Source organism: Podarcis muralis, chromosome 1 (genome assembly GCF_964188315.1).
Source record: "Podarcis muralis chromosome 1, rPodMur119.hap1.1, whole genome shotgun sequence".
Taxonomy (NCBI): domain Eukaryota; kingdom Metazoa; phylum Chordata; class Lepidosauria; order Squamata; family Lacertidae; genus Podarcis; species Podarcis muralis.
The window spans coordinates 44947723-44972916 of NC_135655.1; the positions used below are offsets into that span (position 1 = coordinate 44947723).

Consider the following 25194-nt stretch of genomic DNA (forward strand, 5'->3'; position numbering starts at 1 on the left):
TCCTTCCTAGAAGGGCAATTTCAGAAGAAGGTGATGTGGCATGCCACATGGACTTTGGCCTCCAGAGTCCTTCAGGGTTCTCTTCTGCTGGAGTCCTTAAGCATTCCCTCCTCCACTAAATCATAATAATAATAATAATATAATTTATTATTTGTACCCCGCCCATCTGGCTGGGTTTCCCCAGCAACTCTGGGTGGCTTCCACGGAGACCAAAAATACACATGGACTCACAGCTGTCCATGGAGGCGCAGGTCAATTCTGTATCCAGGGCAGCTGTCTACCAACTCCACCTGGTACGCAGGCTGAGACCCTACCTGCCCGCGGACAGTCTCGCCAGAGTGGTGCATGCTCTAGTTATCTCCCGCTTGGACTACTGCAATGCGCTCTACGTGGGGCTACCTTTGAAGGTGACTCAGAAACTACAGCTAATCCAGAATGCGGCAGCTAGACTGGTGACTGGGGGCGGCCGCCGAGACCACATAACACCGGTCTTGAAAGACCTACATTGGCTCCCAGTACGTTTCCGAGCACAATTCAAAGTGCTGATGTTGACCTTTAAAGCCCTAAATGGCCTCGGCCCAGTATACCTGAAGGAGCGTCTCCACCCCCATCGTTCTGCCCGGACGCTGAGGTCCAGCGCCGAGGGCCTTCTGGCGGTTCCCTCATTGTGAGAAGCAAAGCTACAGGGAACCAGGCAGAGGGCCTTTTCGGTAGTGGCGCCTGCCCTGTGGAATGCCCTCCCATCAGATGTCAAAACGATAAACAACTACCTGACATTCAGAAGACATCTTAAGGCAGCCCTGTTCAGGGAAGTTTTTAATGTATGATATTTTAGTGGGGTTTTTGGTTTCTATGGAAGCCGCCCAGAGTGGCTGGGGAAACCCAGCCAGATGGGCGGGGTACAAATAATAAATTATTATTATTATTATTATTATTATTATTATTATTATTATTATTAAATGTCACACATTAAAAACTTCCCTGAACAGGGCTGCCTTAAGATGTCTTCTGAATGTCAGGTAGTTATTTATCGCTTTGACATCTGATGGGAGGGCAATATATCTAAGTTTGTCTGGCAGGGCAAAAAGCCCCGAATAAAGTTTAAAATACTAACTGATTCGAAAGAAAGAGGGGGGTTTGCCCTGCCGGACATGAGGTTGTACTATGAATCTGCAGCCTTCTGCTGGTTGAAGGATTGGTTTTTGCTGGAGAACACTGATGTCCTGGATCTGGAAGGGTTTGATAATGCTTTTGGTTGGCATGCATATTTGTGGTACGACAAGGTTAAAGCTCATAAACTCTTTAAAAACCATATTGTCAGAAGAGCAATTTTCGCGGTCTGGTTAAAATATAAAGACTTACTGGAGAGCAAGACCCCGAGGTGGCTATCACCGGTAGAGGCCAAGGCTAGAAAAAGACCCAATATGGAGGCCTACTGGCCAAAATATTGGGAAATAATTGAAAAAACTGGAGACAATTGGAGGCTGCAGAGCCAAGACAAGTTAAAAGATAAGGTGCGGGACTGGTTACACTATGCTCAAATTCAAGAGGTGTTTAAAATAGATAAAAAAGTTGGTTTCCAAGTGGAAAAATCGAAATTAGAGACAGAATTGTTAGAACCAAAAACTAAGATATTATCGAAAATGTATAATTTGCTGCTTAAGTGGAATACACAGGATGAGACAGTTAAATCTGCCATGATAAAATGGGCACAGGATATTGGACACAACATTATGTTTGAAGACTGGGAAAGGTTATGGAACACCGGTATGAAGTTTACGGCATGTAATGCCTTGAAAGAAAACATTATGAAAATGATATACCGGTGGTACATGACCCCAGTCAAGTTAGCTAAGATATACCATCTGTCTGATAATAAATGTTGGAAATGTAAGGAGGCAGAAGGGACATTCTTTCACCTTTGGTGGACCTGCCCAAAAGTGAAAGCCTACTGGGAAATGATTCACAATGAGTTAAAAAAGGTATTTAGGTATACCTTCCCTAAGAAACCAGAGGCCTTCCTATTGGGCATGGTGGACCAGAGGGTGTCAAAGAAGGACAGAACTTTGTTTATGTACGCTACCACAGCAGCAAGAATTCTTCTTGCAAAGCACTGGAAGACTCAAGATCTACCCACGCTGGAGGAGTGGCAGACGCAGTTGATGGACTATATGCAACTAGCTGAAATGACTGGCAGAATCCGAGATCTGGGAGAGGAAACAATGGAAGAGGACTGGAAAAAATTTAAGGACTATTTGCAAAAACATTATAAGTTGTATGAATGTTAAGAAATATGCACGATTAGGAAATTTTTGCTTTAGCAACTTGATTAGGTAAACTGAAAATTAAGACAAGAAAAAAGAGGTGGTAATATGAATCAACTTTATTATGTTAATTTTAAATGTACAAAGTTTGGGATATGAGATTGTGAATTCGGAAACATAATAACTGAAAGACACAGTAAGTTAAGAAACAAGGTAACAAATTGCTGAAACTTTTATTGCAAAGAACGCAGGGTCTGGAGGATGTGGGGAAGTCCACCTGGAATACTGAAAAAACTATTGAAAGTTGAACAGAAATAACCTTTTTCTTTGTTTTTTATTACTTCTTTTTGTATTTGTTTCTTGCACTTTCTTATTGTTATCTTGTGTTTATGAACCTAAGAAAAGAAACTCAATAAAAAATATTTATAAAAAAAAAAGAAGAAGATGTCTTCTGAATGTCAGGGTAGTTGTTTATCGCTTTGACATCTGATGGGAGGGCATTCCACAGGGCGGGTGCCACTACCGAGAAGGCCCTCTGCCTGGTTCCCTGTAGCTCATAAAATAGCAATACTTTTTTTTGCTGCTGAATCACACTGTTGACTGATGCTAAGCTTCTGCTGAACTTAAACCCCTAGATCCTGTACACATGTACTGCTGTCGATCAATAAACAGCAGCGGGCAGCAAATAGTTTGATTCTGGCATACTTTCATGCATTGTGCCCCCGCGCACACATAAGAGTTGGAACTGCAGCACAGGAATCTTGAGGTGGTTAGGTCTGCTGTACAGTAGCTGAAATGGGCACAATTTGACAGGACCTTTTCTTGTTCTCATTGAAATTAAATTCAGGTTTAGGGAAAATGGCACATCTTTTGAGGATTCCTATTCACTTCTTTAGGGTTTGTGCTGAATCTGTGTCCAGTAGATTGTGCACATTAGCATTCAGAATCACTGGGGAAACCCTGAATGTAACGTAAGTCCTCTTCCTGTGTACATATTTATAGCCATCATTGTCAGCCAGGAGGACCCAAGCTCTTTGTTTCATGGTTGGCTTGGATATAAGGCCCAGCCTAAGACGTGAAAGTAGGATTTAAATCTAGGTTTCATTATTGACACTCTTTGCTCTATGGAGCAGGGGCTGTATCTTACATCAAAAACTCGCAACAGTGATTCTAGCAATTACTTTAATCATCTTGTGGTATTTACTTCCTTCCCCATCTTTTCTGTTTTATAGATCAGTGAGTCCTCTTCTGTAGTGAGTTGCAGATCTCTTGAATGGCTGGATTTGGATGGTGACTTCCCTTCCCTTCCTCATAGCTGTTATCCAGCTGAAACAGAAAGGTATGTTTAAAAGGATTTAACTGAAATAAAATGACATTCATATGAATTCTGCTGATTTCATTTTTTCTAAGGTTGCAAGGATATCAGGCAGAATTCATCTAAGAAACTCTGCCAACTTCCACTTGCACAGTAGGGCTGTCCCTCCTCCTCCCTCTGACCCCTGAAATCGGCTACTGGTGTATGGGTCCAAAGAACCCCCTGAACAGCACGGGACGGGGGAAGGAGGTGGTCATTCCAGCTGGCATACTGAAATGCTATCACATTTGTAAAAGTTGTTGAATTCCACCCATAATCTTTGCTTCCTTTTTAGCAATACAGTGGCCTACAAATGCATTTATTTTTTATAGTAGCATGGCCACGCTTTCACAGTTCTGAAGCCTTCCCACTACTCTTAATACTAGGGGAGACCATTGGGAATGTTTACATAATGTATATTCTGAAGTTCATACACAGCTTATTCTTTCCTTTTAATGATTCTGGGTCTGCATCCCAGCTGCACTGTCTCATGATAGAAATAAGAGCTTTAAGAAAGAACTGTATCTAGCCTGAGCTGTGCTGTATGGGTTAAATTTTATGTCTGGTCCTGCGCAGCTGCTGTAGTCCTCTGCTGCTGCTGCTGTGTTATGCCGAGGTTATGGTGTGGTATTGAAAACAGCCTCTTGATTGGATAGATGTGCCAGGGGGGAGAGGTATCGAACAAAAATGCAAATCAATGTATGAGGTTGTTGTGTTATAACTCGGACTCCTAAGTGCTTGAGTTCTAGCCTTAATTGATTTGCAGGGATACTGAATAGCTTTCTTTTCATCCCTAGTCTATTTTTCAAAATCTCAAAACTAAGTTATACCTAATATTTAGGGACCCAGGGAATCTGATTTGGCTGAGTTGTTTTTTGGTGTGTTTTTTAATCTGACGATGGTTTTCAGGGACTGTATTTTGCCTTTTGCTTGGGTTCTGTGATCCAAGCCTCCATATATGGTTGCAGCAAAGCATTCTGCTTCATTACTTGGCTGTGGCTGCCATAGCTACTGAAAACTGCATTATGCTGTAGAAGCCGCCAGGTTCTGCATAAGCCTTAGAGGCGTTTTTGGGGAAGAGTGGAGGGAGTTACACAATAGAATCCTGGGAAGCTGATGACAAAACAGCCGGGAGAAAACGTGATTCTACGAAAGGTTGATTTAGTATGCTGACTGCCAAGTTAACGCATGGGATGAGAAGATGAAAAATGAATCAGCTGTTTTCATAATCCTGGAAATGTTTTCGATAATTGGTACTTACAATTGGTTTAAGGTCAGTGACATTTTGGAAATAAACATTGGATGTGTTAATTACTATTTATCGATAAGAATGCTATCATTGTAATTATGTTTTTAATGTTTGTTAAATCTAGTGAGTAATGTTGGTTATATTCCACAAAGGGTTTCTGTTCTCCCCATGCCTTAGTTTGTTTGTTTTGCCTGTGTCATTACATGATGAGAGTCAGGTCTGGCAAAGCAAAAGACAATATCTTCTAGAGTAAATGTTTTTGGGGGTTTTAAGGCTTCATTAACTGTTGTTTTTTTTTAATTTGAAAAAAAGGGAAACCTAATTAGTAGGTTTATTTCTTAGTGCATGAAATGCTGGGATTTAACATTTCCTGAAAGAAGCTGGAGTTGTATCAGTATCTGGGTGACGATGCTTCTGTGGACCAGTAAAACAACCACCTGTGCAAATTTTGGAGTATAGAGGCCTGCTTTATAGTAACAAATAATTTTAATGCATTTACTTTGATATTATTCTCCATGTGGAACGTTTGGGGTGGGGATGAGCTGTGGCAGAACACCTGCCGTCATGCTACTTAAGATTACCGTGTCAATGATTATCCACAGGACAAGCAATTATACTTCAAGGCAGTGAAGTGTCCATGCCTAAACATTGGAATATATAGCAATAAAAACAGTATTGATGTGGATGGGACTGACATCCAAGCCCCAGGTCCTGCCATTTTCCAGTTCTTTCGTGTTTCAATAGAGGCGCCTCATGGGTTCTGCATTACCTATGTGATGCAAGCATCAGGCTGGATGAATTTTTATTACCAATCTACTTAATGCAGTTGTCTCTGTGCTCTGAATACATATAGGATGTTTTCTGTTTGTTCTTGGATTGAGTACTTGAATCTGCTGACATTTTTAAGAATTGTTGGGAAATACGGGAGCATAGAAACCAATGCTTTCTACACTTTATGTAATGCAACCCCCTCAGTTATTTTCTCCTTCTGTGGCATTAATCACTGAGATAGCAAAAATTGTAGAGATCTGCAGTACTGTATCATAATACGGTGTGCACTGTTGCATTTTATAACAGCTGTTTTTCAAGACCTGAGCAATGAATGGTTCATAAAGCCTAATATCCTGTCTTTTGTAGTGTCCATTAGCAAATGCTTTGGTGACCATGAATAGGACTGGTGTACAGCAGTTGATCTTCATTCAGCTGCAGCTTCTGTGTGTTGGGGGAGGGGGAGAAGGCCGGGGGGGGGGTCTGCATGAAGGTTAATAGCCTCTCATTTAACAGCTTTTAAAAGACCTGTTCTCCTTGAATTGGTCTAATTACTTTTTGAACTGAACTACAGCTTCCCATTTAAATGGGGTGTTTAGCTTAAACAACAAGTTCTTATGTTTTAGAAAAAGGGTAAAAGGAGCCTTCTGGTCAGTTTAGAGCAGGGGTAGGCAATCTAAGGCCCAGGGGCCGGATGCGGCCCAAACACCTTCTCAATCCAGCCTGCAGACGGTCCGGGAATCAGCGTGTTTTTACATGAGTAGAATGTGTCCTTTTATTTAAAATGCATCTCTGGGTTATTTGTGGGGCATAGGAATTCGTTCATTTTTTTCTTCAAAATATAGTCCAGCTCACTACATGGTCTGAGGGACGGTGGACTGGCCCCCTGCTGGAAAAGGTTGCTGACCCCTGGTTTAGAGCCACAAGAGACTTTAGATAAGCTTTTCTTCTTCTTTAGCTGAGGGGAAGACATATTCATTTAGAAAGCTTGGGAGTAAATATGGCTTATGACTTGCCAGGTGTAGAGTCATTTATTTGTCTCCTTGGCAACCAGGTGTTTCATAGCCTCTATCCTAGAACTAGAATGGATGCACCTTACATTGATAGCTGGGTACACTTTCCATTCATTTCATCAGGACTGACATCCATAACTGTCCAGAAGTTTCAGCTATTATACAGTATCTGCCTCCTAACATGAGAGCGCTATGGGAATCTCCACTGGCTATGTTTACAGACTCTTGTACCAATTGAGCACAAAACATTTTCGACTCAACTCAAAACAAATCTTCTTGTATGGGAATGCACTAACACACATGCAGTGGAGAAGGAAAGGCAAATAATTAAATTATTGCTTTAAGTGAGGATCTTAACTGTTGGCGGTGGATTAAAAAAGCAGATTTCCATTCTTCAAAACAGCTAATGATACATGCCCCTCTTAGCTAGTTATTTTGCTGGACTGAAACAGTTGAATACAAAGCACAATAAATATATTGGTCTTTAATAATGAGTCATACAACTTTGAATTGGAAATTGGGTTTTCCCTTTCTATAAAAAGTTGTAAAACTTTACAAGGAAAAAACTTAGCGATTTTTGCTTATAATGAATTTTAATAGGCAATGGTGCCAGATGCCACACTGCAACTGAAGACCTCATTATTCCATGGTTTGATAGGGATGATGGTGATGACTTGGATACTGGGACCTGAGTAGAGGGAATGGCTGAGTACTCAGTTCAGCACCAGCATAGGCCAGAGGGCCAGAAGGGTTTTGCCCGTGGAACATACGGATTCCATCACAAGAATGCCACTCCACATTGGAGTGGGTTTATATGGCTTGTATCTGGTGCTGGACCATAGAGACAGATGCGGGATTATGCTCATCCTGTCCACCCTGTTGCCAGCAGCCTCTCTGACTGAGGTATGGAAGGTAAAGAACCCAGGATGGTGGTCTTAGCAATTTCAGTGTCCATTCCAAGACTGTGGGGTGGAGTTGGCTTGGGACTTCATGGCCACCTTGGCAACGGTGGGGCTGTCTTAGTTTGCCATCAGCCCTATACACATGGCAGGACCACACCTTCACTTTTTCTTTGCTCCAGGTGAGATGGGAAATCTCAAAATAGGAGAGAGGGGTTCCAAATAACCCCAGTGTCAGTATCAGGGCACTTTCTGGCGGAACCTGGGAGATTCCTGAATGCTCATGAGGATTTTGAAAGCCCTGGCCTTCTGGAATGAGGAGCTACAACAGACTTTTGGCACAGTCGCTCATGAGTGCTCTTTCCAGTGTTGTAGAGCATGTATGGCTGCCTGGTATCCCTGCAAACTTTGTGTGATGAAACTATTGGAAAGACTAGCTGCAGATGGCACACAACACATTCTGAAGCCAACTGAACACTAGTTAGAGGTGCATGATCATGCCTACTGCATGGTAGTGTAGGAAGCAATGAAGTGCTTCCTCCACTGCTTCCTCAAGTAAGTTATCTGGCAGAGCTCTTTAGAGTGTTCAGAGGGCTGTTATCTACCCCTGTGAGTGGAGCTATAGAGTCCACTGCAAATTGTTTGCAGTATAGTTTAAGAATGAAGCCAGTCAAAACACTTTTGATGCTGTTATTACAGAATCTGCTGAGGTGCCCAACACCATCTGAGCTGAGTTTATGTGATCATTTTCAGTTATTAGGGTTTAATGTCTCCTTGTAGCATTGTGTTTGATGACTTGCCATCTCAACCAACCCTCTTGACTGATTAGAACTAGCAACAACCGCCCTCCCCAACAACAACCACCTCCCCATAACAATACCCCAGCTCAGGAATTTGTTCAGCAACCTCAGCTTTTGTAGCTGGAATCAGTCAGGGCCCCTCCCTACCAGGTGAGGTGGGAAAAGGCCTGCAAGGCAGGGAGCAGGTCTTTAGGGACTCATCAGCATCAACTGGAGCCACTTTGAGAATGGTCCATCTTTCCTTTCCTTTCCTTTGTCTGCTCCATGTGCATTGCCCTGATTCTCACAACCTTTCTCCTAAATATTCTTGATAAAATTTCCCTCAGATCCCCATCTGTAATATGGCCTTAATGATATAAAGACAGATTAGAATGGCAGCTATGTATATTCCTTGCAACTTTCTCATCATTCTGGCCAGTGCTCAGATTATGAAGCAAAAGGTAAGGGAGTTCTTAATGAAACCCAAAGCTCTGTCCCCTCACTTCCCCAATTTTAGACAAATCATGGGCCTCCTGCAGCCAGAATGAGAGGACTGGGACTTCTACAGCCCTCCCTTGGTAATTTGAGTGCTACTTCTGAGTGGATGCTACTGCTCTTCTAGTATGAATGAAGTAGTTTATCTTAACCTGTACCAGTACGGGTTCCGACCTGGGTTTGGGACTGACTCACTCTTGGTCAACATGATGGATGACCTGTAGCAGAAGACACCCCCCCCCCTTGATGTGGAATTCGTTGCCGTTTGAAATAAGGCATGCTCCAATAAACTACACTTTTAGATGCATTCTTATGCCTTTTTTTATTTACCCAAGACATTTCTGAAATAAAGTTTGAATTATTGTTCATTGACTACCTTAAAATAACAGCTTAACTATTTTTGATCTTCTGTACACCACGCTGATATTTTGCGAACAGTTTATAAATATTTTTAAATGAAATAACTATTATGTGGCTAGTGGTATTACTATGTGGAGCCTGCTATTAAGCTTCTTTTAAATTTCATGCTACCCGTCAACATTCTGACCTTACTGTGACATCACACACATGCAAACACACATGCAACACACATACACATCATAGCCTTTCCTTTACCCATCCTCCTTCATTAGGATCTTTCATTAGGACCTGAACTTTTCATTGCACAATTAGATACTTTGATTTTGACTGGCAGAAACTTAAACCGATTTAAAGAGATATATGTTTGACCTGCAATAATGTTGCTTTCCTGGTTTAATTTTATTTTTAAATTTTCCAGCAGTGAACAGAGAGATGCTGTACATGAAGATTGTCAGTCAAAGCTGAAGAACCAGGAGGTTCTCCACAGCAAGGAAATTCAAAAGCAGCAACAGTATGTTGAAAAATTACAACAGCAGATCTTGGATGGGCAGATCAAAGCTGAGCAAGAACTAGAGCATGATCAAGCCATAATCAATCAGTGGATCAAAGAAAGTGAGTTTTCTTTCCCATTATCACTTTCCATTCTCATTTTTTTCCTACTTACACTGCTGATGCATAATTTTCTCATTTTACTCTGGTTTCTTTCTTTCATCCATTATTTTATCATTCTTAAAGTGAGGTTAGCGCTCAAGCAGCAGTTTATATTTTATATTCATTGGCTGGATGAGTCTTCCCTACGATACTTTAAGATACACTCTTGTCCTTCTTAAAACTACCAGCTTGAGATGCTCTCTGCCTTTAAAATTCGGATATAGCTGCAGAAATTTGAATTAAGGCTGTATAAGATATCCCCCAGTCTCATTTCTCAGGTCAAAAATAGCTTTATGGATGGGGTAGAAATCCCCCTTCCCACAAAAAAAGATATACAAATGCCCAACTTTTTTCAGCTCCTTTGGCTGTCATTGTTTGATCTTGCTCCTGCTGCTGTCAGTGTCATTATTCCTCCTCTTTCCTAGGTTAATCTCAGTGATTATTCCAACCAATCAGCAGGCATATGCTTAATGCCCATCAGATTTGGCTACATGGGGATGTCACTGAGGATACTTGAGAAGAAGGAGCAAGTTGATATGTGTTGATGTATAAAGCCCTGAACAACTTGGGCCCTTATATCCCTGCTTGATCACTAAGATGTCCAGATGAGCTGTGTTAGTTGTCCCCTGTTTGGGCCTCAACTAGGGCAGTGTTTCCCAACCTTGTGCCTCCAGCTGTTTTTGGCCTACAATTCCCATCATCCCTTGCCACTGGTCTTGCTAGTCAGGGATGATGGGAGTTGTAGTTCAAAAACAGCTGGAGGCACAAGGTTGGGAAACACTGAACTAGGGTATTATAGTATCACTGATCCCATACTGTAGAAAACTTTTCCAGCAGAAATTTGGTGGGCGTATGTGCCCCCCCCCAACATTACAATCTTAGTATGATCCAAATATGTTACCCACACATATATACTTCAAACTTCAGAGTTCCAAACTTTAGTTTTTATTTATATAAAAACACTTTCTTTAAAAAACAAAAAACACCCAAGAATAGCCAGTGTTTCAAGTACAGTGGAACCTTGGTCCTCGAACAGCTTAGTTGATGAACAAATCAGCTCTCAAACGCCGAAAACCCAGAAGTAAGTGTTCTGGTTTTTGAACTTTTTTCGGATTCCGAACGTCCAATGCAGCTTCCGCTTGAGTGCAGGAAGCTCCTGCAGCCAATCAGAAGCTGCACTTTAGTTTTCAAACATTTTGGAAGTGGAACGGACTCCCAGAATGGATTACGTTCAAGAACCAAGGTACTGGAACAGCAAGGATTACCATCCCAGACCTGTTGTGTTTTTGTTTCCCTTCTCCCCACAACCCCCTTTGCCTCTGTTGTTTTAGGACCACTGGTTTTTAGGACTACTGTTTTTAATACAGAATTTTTAATTATTGTAAGCCACCCAGGGATCCAACTTTGGTGCTGCTAAAAGGGGACGTCACTTTCTTCTCCGTCAGTCACCCTGGCTGCTGGGGCTTACCTGTGGATGCAGGCAATCATGGGCGAGCTTGGGAGCATGGTTTAGGAAGTGGACTCCCTGTTTATAAAAGCCAGCTGTGCCTAGGCCTTGGCCTCAGTCAATGCTGGATTCATCAATTACCCACCCCACACTTTATGTGTAGGACTGCTCAAGGGTGAGCCGGTAGGTCCTGCGTAAAACCTTGCTATGAGCATCTTGAGTTGCCATATTCGGGGACAGGGAGGAATTTGCCTGCAGACAAATTGGGCTTGTCTGAGGGTTTTGCCTACCTCATAGCAATTGTCACAACTTGATGGCAGGTAAGGCATTAGGTTGGATCCTTAGTCTAGGTGGACTGGGAGGTTGGGAGCCCTGCCCCTCCAAGGAATCAGAATATCCCATTAAAGGGATCCAGGGTGAGGTGCTTCTGTCTGGACACCCAGAAGGTGGCTAATGGGCTATAACACCTTCAAAATGTTCCAGTTACAGATAGGTAGCCGTGTTGGTCTGCCATAGTCAAAACAAAACAAAATTCCTTCCAGTAGCACCTTAAAGACCAACTAAGTTAGTTCTTGGTATGAGCTTTCGTGTGCATGCATGTGTATCTGAAGAAGTGTGCATGCACACGAAAGCTCATACCAAGAACTAGCTTAGTTGGTCTTTAAGGTGCTACTGGAAGGAATTTTTTTTTTTTTTTTTTGACCTTCAAAATGGTGATCTTGGGTGGGAAGTTCACCCTGATTTGATGTAAGACATAGGGCAGTCCTTAACTTTGGTTAACCAAATAATCAACCAGCAGACAGACTAGACTGGTTGATTCAGGATACACACCCAATGCCTATGCCAAAACCTGCTGACATCTGTAATCAATAAAGTTGTGGCCTGTTTGAATCCTAGTTGGTTGTCCTGTGTTTACTGCAGCTTCAGCATGCCTTGGCCACTCTGCCACAATTTCACTGCACCTAGACCCACAATGTCAGGCTGATCTTGCTTAAATTATTTCTCAAAACAAATTGTAAAATTGACATAGAGTTGATTTTCTCGGTGCTGTTGATAAATTACAACAGAACTGACAAGACTTGCTGATTTTCATGCTTTTTGTTCATTTGTTTGTTTGTTTTTCTAGACCAGCAGTGGCTCATTGATGAAAAGAAACGGCTGGCTGTCCAGCAACAGCATCAGGAATCTGCTGTGCAGACAGAAGTCAAATCATATGCAGAAGCTGGAGTCCAGAACGTATTGGAGTCAGAAACTGGCCCGTCCCTGACAGAACAGAACAAGAAGAAACTGGTACAGCTAGAACTTTTACGAAAATACTCTTTGAAGAAAGCAGAGAGACATTTAAGCCGGAAGAAGGTTAAAGTGCATCTTGAGAGGATTGTGAAGAAGCAAAAATTGCTAGAGGCCAAGAAAAACCTGGAACACTTAGAAGCTAATTGCTGGATTAATGAGGATAATGTGAAACATTCCCAGTCTCTGGACCAAGATACCACAGTATCTTCTGGGGACTTCAAGTGTTCACAGCCAGAATCAGATTCATGCTCCTTGCAATGCAGAAGAAACAGCTTTTTAAATCATCAGCCAACACATTGCAGGTGAATATTTGCACAATACTTCTCAAAACACTAATTTGTTCTGACAAAGCACATTTTTCATTAACTTCAAAGTGCATGTTAAATGTCGTGGCTCCAAGCTTATTCAGTCTCATCAGCAGATGTGTCAACTAAGCTTTTAGTTGATTAATCATTAGAACCCTGTCATAACTGACAGGAGTGAGAGTTAAGGCAAATGAAAAAGTTTTGATGTGACATTGGAAAAGAAAAGGACAGCACTTGGCAAACGTCTCTAAGGAGGGAATTGTTGAGGCAGCTTGCCATAAGAGAAAGCATAGTCCCCTTTCTTGCCTTGGAAGGTGGAAGGCTGTTACTTAAATGCAGTAGTTCCAAAGCATTTTGGACTTTATAGACCTAACTTGTACTTGGAAACAAATCACCTGTTTAAGAACTGGTGAAATGTTGTATAAATTGCCACACTTCCTGCAGTAGCTCATAGGTTGCCTATATAGTAATACACAGTTTTCAAGATTGAACATATAAGTTCAACAAACACTAAGATCCTCTCAGATCCAGTGTAATCCAGACCATGTCATATTAAGATTTGCTGGTCAGCAGATTCATCCCAACAAGATTTGATAGCTTGTCAAGGCCTCCTATTGGTCTCTCAGTTGCTGGGCCATTCAGGTAAGGACTAGTGCTTCATAACTCTGTTGACTTGGTATGTTTGTCTACATAGGACTGTATTCAACATACTGCTAAGGAGACTGTTCTATCAGGGCAAGGATTTCTGCCTGTCCAGCTGAATGTTCTCCCCCTCACCCCCAACTCTCTACTTGGGGTTCCCTCAACCCTCTAGATCAGATTTGGGTACAGTGTAGGGCATGTGTGGGGAGAAGGGGGAAATCCTGTCACACTGGTTGAAATATTTAATTGAATACTGTCCCTATGATCTTGGGTTAGAACCTGCAATCATACTATAGGTTCAAAGATGGGGAGCCTATAATCTTCAACGTTGTTTGATTCCCATTAGCTCTGTGCATTGGCTATGCTGGCTGGGGCTGGTGGGAATTGGATTCCAACATCTAATGGAGGGGCACAGGATGCCCATTCCTGCTGTAGGCTCTTAGCATCAACTTAGGTACTTTGCCTATTAGTCCACCACAGAGCAACCACTTGACTCCTAAGCAAATGACAATGATAGGATTTCCATTGAGGTAAGCATGATTATGAAAGCAATGTTGCACCTGCCTTAAAAAAACACACCATAAAGCAAATTTCTTAACATATTGTTGGTTTTGTTTTTACAGTTTTTTCTTGAAGAGGGATCCCTCTCAAGTACCTACCTCAGCACACAGCCATGGATGCTGTGAAGTTAACCAACCAAGGAAATCACTGTCTGTAGAGTATCTTCCAAGAGCAATTAAAGAACTTTCCAGAAGAGATAACATTCATGATGACAGAGATTCTGCCTACCCAACCAACAGACAGGAGATCAAAATTCAAAAGTCATTATATTTGGGAAGTAAAGGAAGAGTGAACAATGACAGTAGTAATACAGAAGTAATTTCCCTTAACTGTGAAGAAATCGAAACAATGGAGAAATCAAATAGCAGACCAAGGCAAACTAGATCTAAAGCCCAGATTTCTAAGACCAGTTCTCCTGACCACTTCAAGAAAAAAAGTGAATCTGAAACAGGAAGACAGGTGGGAAAACTAAAAGCACCGGCAGATTCAAATCAGCATAAAGGGAAGCACTTAGAAAAGAGTGACGCTCAGGAAGCTAGCAGAAAGACTAGAACCGATACAAGAAAAAAGCACAAAACTTCACTTCCAGGAAATTCCTCTAAGGAACTTAAAAAATCAGCAATATATGGTGAACCACCAGAAAAGCATCTAAGCCAAACAGCAAATAATGTGAAAAGACATTCAAAGGACAAACAATCAGAGGAAGAGCTTGAACTCCTGAGGTTAGCAACTTCAGCAAGAAGCCTTAACAATATAAATGCCCCCACACTGCTCTGTCATGAGGAAAAAAGATGGCACAGTGCTGAGGTGTTGAGCGATGGAAACTCAAAAGCAGTCCCCAAGCCACTGAGAAGCTGGCAAGAAGATGATGACATTGAGTTTTCTGATACAGATAGTGCCTATTCTGTAGATTCTCTTTCATCTGCTAGTGCAAATATCCTGACAAGTCAACTGAGTCATACGGAGTCATCTGGAATCAAGGACACAGTTGAGCTGGAAGGTTCTGAAAGTGATGACAGCCAGATGTCCCAAGATTCTCTTTCAGAAAAAGTAAAGAAAACTGAAAGTCAAGATACCATTAATTTTCTTGAGGTCCATCAGGAACCTGTTAATAACTGTCAGTCTGCCTCACCATTAGCAAACACATCTTTATCAAAAAACAATAATTGGACTATGAATGAAAGAAGCTTTTCTCTTGATAGTCTAGGGGATGTTGATGAAGTTTCAGAAGATATAGCAGAGGAATCCAAATTAGAGTCATTTGATGAAGTTCCGGCAGAGGCTTTTTGGAATTTGCAAAACCCAAGGTCAGAATCCAGAAAGAGCAACAAGCAGCAAAACCATGAGATCTGTAAGGAAAGTGTAAAAAGACCCAGTGACTTGAATCTGAATACTGATTCTTTTTATCTGGATGCTAGTACACAGTCTAGTTCTAGTAGCATTTATGATCAATCAGTAAAAGAAATGGAAATTTGTGTTTCGGGACCAGAGAGTTCATTTGATCAAAGATCAAATGCTGCAGGTGAAAACCTTCCTGTTTTCCCAGATGCTTGGTTGTCTTGTGACTCAAAAAATGGAAAGACCAGCCCCATCATAACAATGCCTTCTTCCCAAGATCACTCAGAGTTCCGGGTTGCTCAGCTTCACCCTATTAACAAGTCAAACTGCTGGATGAAGAAAGATGACCTAAGGCAGTCAGCTGCAGAATTATCATTTGTCTCCTGTTATAAAAAACCGTATTGGGTTTCTCATGAGCCAGACACGATAGAAACATTATTTTCACCATCAGTACCTTTTCCAGAAACAAGGAAACACCTTGAAATTGAAGCTCCAGGAGTCATGCCACCATTTTCTCTGTCAACCAAAAACATTCAGTTTGGTCATGGTTCTACATTTATTACAAAATATGGTTATTCTGAAGTTGTTTCTCTACCTGAGTCTAATTGCCAGCAGCCTGATGAATTATCTGAGGGTGGATCTGCTACTATACAGAAAGAAGACATTTATGTAAATACTAATTTCAAAGAATGCCTCTTTAGAACAATTGAAAAAGAAGATTTTGACTGTGACTCTAACAGCAACATAAGAGACTTGGAGGTAGTTGACTTAAACCCCATAGATAAATCCACCTGCACGGTACCTAGTCGATCTCCTGACTTGATTGCATTGGATAAAGCACAGAAAAAGTATCAAGGTCATGAACATTTGTTTTCAAAAGAGGGAGTGAATTTATTTAGTGGTGAAAGTTTCTATCTCTGTGATGCATTAAGCAAGAGTACCAACAATGTTGGGGAAGAAGAATATTCTAGTGACAAGATATTAATACATGGTGGAAGTAATTTTGATCTGGTGCCAAAAACAAGATACCAACAAGTGGCTGCAGAAGAAATTGGTATAGAGAATAAATTGTGTCAAAGTGAGAAAACAGATTTTTGCCACAGGGATCAGTTTGCTCTACCAATACAAATTTCTGAGACTGAGAGATTCAGTATGCAAGAAAAGAGAGATGCTGTGACAGAATCTGCTTTAGAGGTACCTTCATTTAGAGAAGTAGAAGAAGAAGCTCAAGAGAAAGACTTGTGCTCAGAAAGTAACTGTGAAATTCAGACTAAATTATTAACAAGTGATTCTCATTCAGGTTCAGAACTTGACTGTTCTGGAAGTAGTGTTAGCCAAAATGTTTCGTTAACTTCTGATGCTGAAAATATGATGGAACAGACCAGTGAAGGGGGGGAAACCATGCTCTCTTTTTCTGGCCAGGGAACATCTTCATCTACTTCTATGGATTTGGTGACTGACAAATCAATATGTTCAACTATGGACAAAAATGGGGGGGAAACTAAACTTTCAGTTGATTGTGATAAATCCACTTTCCAATCTAATTCAAATATGCATTATCAAGACACAGCTGGAATGGGAAAATATGCTGGGAAATGTCAGGGTTCCATGGCACTTAAGGATGTTCATCTGACCAAATTTAGTTCCGTGGAAAATAATGTAAATGATCCTAACCCTGTTGGCACCACTGATCAGAAACCCACAGTACAGCAGGAAGTTGAAGATACCTTTTTGTTTGGCTCCAGTGTTCAGTCTGGCAAAACCAAAGCTTGGCATATACCTGCATCAAGCGTGGGCAAGGAAGCTGCAGTTTTCCATGTGGACTTTAGCAAAAATGATGGCTCAGGAGTGGAAGTGAATTCTAATCAAGCCAGAAATAACACTGAAAAGGACTGTGGGGGGATGCTGGGAAATGATGGAATTGAATCAGTCACAGCTTTCCAAGAACAGAATCTGTACGTGGATAAAGAATCTGAACATCCAAAAAATGGCGTTGATACTGGAGCTTTAACTACTTCTGAAGATAATAAATGTGAACTTAATAGTAAGACGATAAACTCTGAAGAACTTATTAAATTAATGAATAGTGTCAATAAGCTGGAATGTGACATATTGGAAATTAAATATAGTCAGAGGTTGCACAATTACCATAGAGGTGAATTTCAAAGTGAAACTGTAGAGAGTAGGATGAACTCAGAAAATGTTAGCTTGGTTCAGAGTACCAGCGAGGAACATTATAAGAAGCTGGCTGCAACAGTGACATATGAAGAAACAGATATCCAGCTGATTGATGAAAACAAAGGAGAACCATGTCCAGCAAAACCAGCAATGGAACCCGATAGCATTATTCATTCAAGCAGTGTTAATGAAAATAAAATCCATGAAACTGTAAAACAGAGTGATTGTCCTGCAGACACAGAAGCAAGCTCTAAGTGCACTGTGCCGGCTGGGTGTTCTAGCCCAACCATTTTTACACAAAATATTACAGACTTACTTGACGAATGTGAAAAACCAGTTCAGGTTGACAGAATTTTAGAAAATGTCCTGAGTTTTGAGCCCTCAGCAACTGCAATAACCATTGATTGTAGGCAAGAAGATGCTTTAACCTATAGTGAAGATGATAAAAATATATATACTGACAATGAGACATCTGTAATAGAAAGCTTGTTAATGTACCCCAAGACTGTTCTTCAAGAAAATGAAGTTAATGGGGACGTGATTTGTTCTGAAACAGGGAGCAAAGAACATTGTGATGCAACAGAAAATGTGAATTCCAGGTTAACTGGGCTACACACTGATGACAATGTTGTATTGCAGCAAGAAAATCCAGTACATGGTTTTATTAATTGTGACAATACCAATAATGGAACAAATTCTGAAATACCAGAAATATACTTCACTTCTTCCAATCTGGAAGAAAAACAGGAGGTGCACCAGATAACAGAAGTGTGTCTTGATATTATTAAAACACAACAGCATGAAAAACCATCAGGGCTTTGGACTTTAGACACAGGTATAATTTATGAGACACCAGAAGACAATAGTAATGGTTGTGCAGGTGACAAGAGAGCTGTAATTGGACAATGTGGGATTAGTGAAGAATTTAAACAAACTGGCAGTGGTGAAAATACCAATGGATCTAAATGTCCTTCTACAAATTCTCATGGAAATATTTCAGAACACTGTGATGCAAATTTTGATGGAAGCATATGTGATGATAAATGTATGCTAGATAACTGCATACCTAAGGAAAAAGAAACAATACACCCAACAACCCCCCTGCCATTGGCAACAGCTGTGGAACTGGACCAAAGTACTATTATACCAAATGTGTATATTTTAAAAACACAAAAAGTTGGGGAAAATTTGGAAGAAAATAGAGAAAGCCTAGAAGTGGGTGTTTCACAAAATCAAGCTGAATTTCTACTGGAGAACAAATGTAGTTACTGGTTTTCAAACAATGACACCGTGTTAAGTGATTTATCAGAAGAAAAGGAAAGGGTGCCTCTCATTTTTTCAAGGAATGAAATTTTTGATGATTCAGTGTCCATTAACCAAACAGGTCCGCTAGAACACAGAAATCAAAACTATGGGTTAACTTCTGCGACTGCTGAAGACCTTTGTAATCAGTCTGCATATAGATCTTTGCTGTCTGGAATAAGTACAGATGAAGAAAAAATGAAGGGTGACTGTACTCTAATAAGCAATCCTGAAATGCTATTAAGTAATAGTATCAACAATGAAGTAGTTCTCCAGTACTATGAAACACAAATGGATAGTGACTTGCAATCTAGAATGTCACGTACCTTTAACAAAGTGGGGGGGGATGACTCACTTTCTGACATTGTCATGAACAATAAATGTATTGCATTTCCTCCTGATCAGCTAGAACAGAATGGACAGGGGAAGGAAGACTTCATATCCAATAAAATGTCTAATTACACTGCACCTGAGCAGAATCCTAGTAAGGATGACACGTTTTCAAAACCATATATTGCAGAGTGCTGTGCATCACTAGTATCAGCTACTACTGATGACCCACAAAACAAAGCTAGTCCTCTCAAGACATTGTTTCCTTCTGAAAGTACAAGTGATGATACGGACAGGCTTCGAGGAGAATACAGCACAAAAGAAGAAGAAAAGTGTTTAAATTCATTAAACACATCGCAAAAAGAAACTGCCACGTCAGACTCATTAACCTCAGATAAAACAACTACTTATCCCTCTTCAGGTTTCAGAGAAAATGTCGAAGAAGCAACACCATTGTTACCAGAGCTTCCTTCTCATGAGTGTTTTAACAGTATTGTCAGTCAGAAAGATTCATTAGTCCCATGTGAACAGACAAATAAATCCCTAGGCACTGATTTCATCAAGACAGAATACAGAAGAAATAGTATTGGAGAAATGGAGTGCCAACCAGAAACTAAGATTCGCGTGTTCAGAACTTGTAATGATCTTTGTATGGGGTGCTTAAATGACTCTATAGCAGTATCTGAGGATGGAGCAAAACTTTCAGGGTGTTCTGACCAAGCCCTATGGGGAAATGCTCATTTTGGTGAAGACAAAGCTGCAGGATGCAGGATGAGTTCTTATTTGTCTGAATACTCTGCTAGTCACTTGAACAGCTCAACAGTGCTTCCCACGAATTTGCTAGAATGCCCTACGGGCAACTACAAAGCTGATGCTTTGTATTTTGGGGAAAGCAAATATTTGGACTCAGACATTTTTAATGTCCCTGCCTCAACTGTTGGTGATTACTCTGTATACCACCAGCAAGACAGCAAAATCACTAATCCTAGTTATAGTACCAAAAATACTCAGCGAGCGGCGGAAATGTATCAGAAGGAAAACCAAGGTCAAGATTATTTCCCTGAATGTCTACATAAACAAGAAAATACTAAGTCTTCACAGCCTGGGGATTATGTGGATAGGACAGAAATAAAATTGCAAGCGGAAAGCTTGCTTCCTTATCAAAGTTTAGAACAGATAGTTCTAAGTGACAAAGCATTGCCACCTGCTTTGTGTTCAGTTGAAGATATCTCCACTAGCACTGTGCTTAAAAATGTGGACATTCTAGAGTCCCCAAGATCACGGGAAGGCTTCACATCTTCTCTCTATCCACCATATACTGACTCACTGCAGAATACGTTTTTGTCAACTTCATTTCGAGTACAAGAAAGTCGAGCATTTTGTCATCAGGATTTTCCAAAGGTTGCTTGCTTTTCTTCAGATATCTCTTCTAGCCTCAATACTAGTCACAGGGATGCCGAGACACATGGTCCTCTGAATGCTGCTGCATCAAACTCTCCTGCACTTGCCAGCAGTCTGATGCAGGAAAGCCAGTGTGACAATTCTGTGATAGCAGACCCACAGCCATGTGCTTCTGAAACTACTTCTTTTTCTCTTATGAAAGAAAGTGGTTGTCTCCCACTTTCTGATACTAACTCTAGCTCTCAAGGAAACTCAGCTTTAGATTGCAGCGAAATACACGAATTTAAAACTGAAAAATTCCATTATGAAAGAGATGTTTGTGAAGAATCAAGGGATACAACTTTAGTGCAAAAGGGCTATTTGGAAAACATTGGCAAAACTTTACATCACACATTGCATTCAAGTCTTGATATGCAAGAAGATCAGAGTACACCACAGTTAAATAGCAGGGTTGATATAGACAACTTCCCTAATACAAATGCAAATAATCATATAATTGCACATAAGGTGATGAAGAGTAAGAGAGAATCTTTAATGTCGGAACAGCTAAATATTTCAGTAGTAAATGACAGCATGGCCTCAAAGTATTTATCAGGAAGCAGCTGTTTGACTTTGCAGGAAGAACCTGCACCAGAGACAATTAAAATTGAAAATGCAGTTTTTACTTCACAGAATTCAAACAGAAGCAAAGAAGATGGACAACGGCCATGTTTGCAGAGTCATAGCTTATCAGCACCATCTATTACTGTTATATCTAATTTTGAGTGTGCTTCAGAAACTTCTAAAGTTGACCTTTCTGTACATTCTACCTCTAAGTCGTTACAAGAGTTAAATATGAGTGTTGAACCACCATCTCCAACTGAGGATGACCTGCAAAGAGCTGAAAGCATACCCAAATTAAAGACAGACAATGTTGTGCCAGTTAAATATAAACAGAGATTTCAAAAGAAATCCATTCAAGCCCAGAGGTCTAATTACTGTGATAAAAGAAACCGTAGAGAGAGCACTCAGGAAAGTCACTCTTCAGATCCTTCCTCTGCTCACTATCCAGTAGCTGTTGCCCACACAACTGGCAATCCCGTGGATACAGAAACAGAGAAGTACTCAAATAGTGTTTCTTTGGCACACCAACACAGTTTGAGTACACATGAAGATCTAAGACATCAAATGGAGGCAACAGACAATAAAGATGCAATGCACTTCAGTTCAAGCGATATCAACCCATATATTCACCCATGGCAGCAAGATGAATGCTGCAAGATTGGTTGGAAACAATATGTTTTTGGAAGTGCAAGTGATGTCTCTAGTAACCCACCTCCATTGAGTTTGGATAATCAAGCAGTTATGAGGTGCTCCAGTGTGGATAATGGCTTGAATTCTCAAATCTCCCCTTTCCGTTCTCATCTCAGTTCATATGCTAATGCAAGAATGTTATCCAGCACCATAAGTAGCACAGAAGATATCCAGGGATGGGATGTTGCGAGAGAAGGCTTTGACTCTACCCATTCAGATGAGAGTGGCAAGCCTTGTACCAACGTTTCTCATGATGAACTTGAGGCTACACCAGAAAACTGCATTTCCAGATGTGAAAATGGTTCTCAGCAGTCTGGAAATGCTTCCATGCAAGTTGATGAAATTGTTCTTCTCTACCCTTCTGAGTCGGAGAAATCCTCCAATAAACCACAAGAACTACTCACTTGTGACCGGGAAACACAGACAGAGGCACCAACAAGACATAGAAGGCAGAAGAGACACCGGAGAAGCAACACAGATATATCTGCAAGAAATCCTGAGCCAAGCAAGGATACATTCCAACAGCCTTCTTCTTGGTCAAGCGTGCAGAATCTTTCCCTTCACCTTTCACAGCTGCTTCACAACACTTCTGAGCTGCTAGGAAATTTGTCCTTACAGAATGTTAAAGATAGTGAACCAAGTGACCATAAAGCAATTGGTGAAGAAAGCTCAAGAACCACTGTGACTGACAGCTGTACCCAAACAACAGAAGACATAGGCATTCAGACAGATATTTTAGGACACTTTCAGAACAAAGACAAGGAAAGGACAATCAACACTAATGTGGAAAGTGAGACAATGAAGTCTCAGGAGGTAAATGTTATTGTGAAGTTAGTACATACAGATTCTGTAGCTCTGACTAAGGAGAGAATGTCAGAAGGCATGGGACACAAATTGCAGGGCATGCTTGAGAAGGGAAGCCATGATGATATTCCAGAAGATTCTCTTATGCCTCAGCCTTCCTTAAGTAGAGATTCCAGTTCTTCCTCAAAGGTGCCAATAGTACCATTACATGCCCCAGCAGTACTTTTCCCTGTTGCATCTTCACTTGGTTCTAGACCTGAGTCTTCAGATGTTGTGGTTGGTAACCCTGCCTCTAGCATTTCTCTGTCTCCAGCATGCTACTCTCAGGACAGGAAGCCTGTTGGTAAAACTGACATTCCAAGAATAAGGGATAATAGCTTGCTAGTTGACCGAGCCTCTTCCCCAATTTTGACTCTTAGTGCCACTCCAGTCAGCCAGCAACTTACATCAGGCAAGTCTGCTTGTTCTTTCAAAGGATCTGTTGGACAACGGAAACGTACTGCAAGCTCAGAAACAGGTTTTAGGGGAAATGGTTCAGATCCACAATATGACTTTGGATCTTGGGAGCCATGTGTAGACTCTTCTTCACAAACTGAGGTGGACAGTGAGTCTACCACGTCTAGAGAGAGCAAGGAAATGTACAAAATGCCTGAAGATGGCTTTGATAACAATGGAGCTAGAGAATTTTCAGGTGCTTCAAAACAAAAGCACAGGTTTACTATTGACACGCATACTGCAGTTCACACCAAAAGACTTTATCATTCAAGTAGCACTTTAGAACTTTCTAGCCATGGGGAATACTTAGTTGATGATCACAGAGAGGCTGTTCCAGTGGAACGTTCATTTCGTCAGATCCGAGCCACGAGGAGGGCGAGAAACTTCTCTGGAGGAATCAAATATGAAAGTCCCATTAGAAATTCGGAATGCTCACCCACCAAAAAGTCATTTCAGAGATCATTAAGTGAGACACCAGAATGTGTGCCTGATTCTTTTTCTCCACAACACCAACAGACATGGAGAAACCAAAAGCACTGCCCTTTTCCAATGTCTGAAAAGAGCAGTGTGCAAGATGATGATCAAGATGACGATACAGGATCTGATACTGAAAGTGAGTGTAACACTGAAATTCTACTAAGTGAGAATACCTCCTTAGTAAAGACCCACAGACTTCGAAGCTACAGTCTTCGTGACCTGCCTCTGCACAATAAATTCAGCAACTGGTGTGGTGTGCAGGGAGGTTCCCGTTCTTCTTTAACTAGCCTGACTAGAAGTGCTGGTGATATCCACAGCCAGGCAGAAAGGAAGACCGTTAACACAAGAGCATCTGAAGCAGAAGAGAGATCCCAGCTTAGTGAAAGGAGAGCCAGGGAGATTGAGGGGCTCCGAAGAGAGCGTGCCCAGATTATGTCTAGCATACACTTAGAAATGAACCAGCATCCTCTTACTGTGGAACTTACTGAAGCAAAGCTGAATTATGGCATTGGAGAAACAGATGCCCAGCTGAGGATTCTTCAGAGTGGAGTAGTCGAGGACTTGACATCACTACCCATAAAACAGCGACTCTATGAAAGGTAAATTACTTTACATTTAAATAATAGAAAATTGGCTAGAAGTAGTACTTTTCAATATTGAATATTTCTTCTTAATAAACTACAGAATCTGTTGGAAGTATTTGTTTAGAACGGGGGGGGGGAGGTGTTATTGGTTTGTTTTTGTTCTTATTTTTGTTTTGTATTTTATTATGTATTTTGTGTCTCTTATAATGTAATTCCATGTTGTGAACCACCCTGAGATCTATGGCTATAGGGCAGCGTACAAAGTTAATAAACAACAGAACCAGGTGTTCTGAAGACACAAAGCAGCTACTGACAACAGCCTTCATGTGTCACATTCCCCCTTTCTGTAATAATATAGCCTCAGTTACCCAGAGCCTTAACTTCATGATGCAGCATATTCTCTCCCCGCCCCTGGCAGCTGTCATTGAGGTAAGGTTGGGAGAAGAGAAACTTAGACATGGTTTGACTAACCACGACCACATGAATTGGTCCTTGACAGTCCCTTTTGCTTTCTGGCTGCACTTGGGCAAGGTGATTGAGCGAGTGGTTGCTGAACAACTCCAGGCACGCCTGGAAGAAGCGGACCATTTGGATCCCTTCCAGTCGGGATTCAGGGCTCATCATGGGACTGAAACTGCCTTGGTCGCACTGGTTGATGATCTCCGGCGGGCTAGGGACAAAGGTGAGAGCTGTTTCCTAGTTCTGCTGGATCTCTCAGCGGCGTTTGATACCATCGACCATAACATCCTTCTGGACCGTCTTCAGGGGCTGGGAGCTGGGGGCACTGTCATACAGTGGTTCCGCTCCTTCCTCCTGGGCCGTGTTCAGAAAGTGGTGGTGGGGGATGAGTGTTCAGACCCCTGGGCTCTCACTTGTGGGGTGCCTCAGGGTTCTGTCCTCTCCCCCATGCTT

The 25194-nt window shown here is 41.3% G+C and overlaps 1 protein-coding gene across 8 annotated transcripts in view; it reads left to right on the forward strand.

Moving 5' to 3' along the window:
* Window positions 1-25194, forward strand: part of STARD9 (StAR related lipid transfer domain containing 9) — a 100281-nt gene that overhangs the window by 62179 nt on the left and 12908 nt on the right. For 6 of the 8 annotated variants that reach the window (XR_013392571.1, XM_077927268.1, XM_077927272.1 and 3 more), the window contains 4 exons: window positions 3497-3603; window positions 9600-9793; window positions 12406-12874; window positions 14143-24297. Coding sequence is in view for 7 of the 8 variants with exons in the window: in XM_077927268.1 (XP_077783394.1) it covers window positions 3497-3603; window positions 9600-9793; window positions 12406-12874; window positions 14143-24297 (10925 nt within the window). In the remaining variant the exon portion in view is untranslated. The remainder of the gene's footprint in view (window positions 1-3496; window positions 3604-9599; window positions 9794-12405; window positions 12875-14142; window positions 24298-25194) is intronic. The other 2 variants (XM_077927276.1, XM_077927287.1) reach the window with 1 other exon arrangement.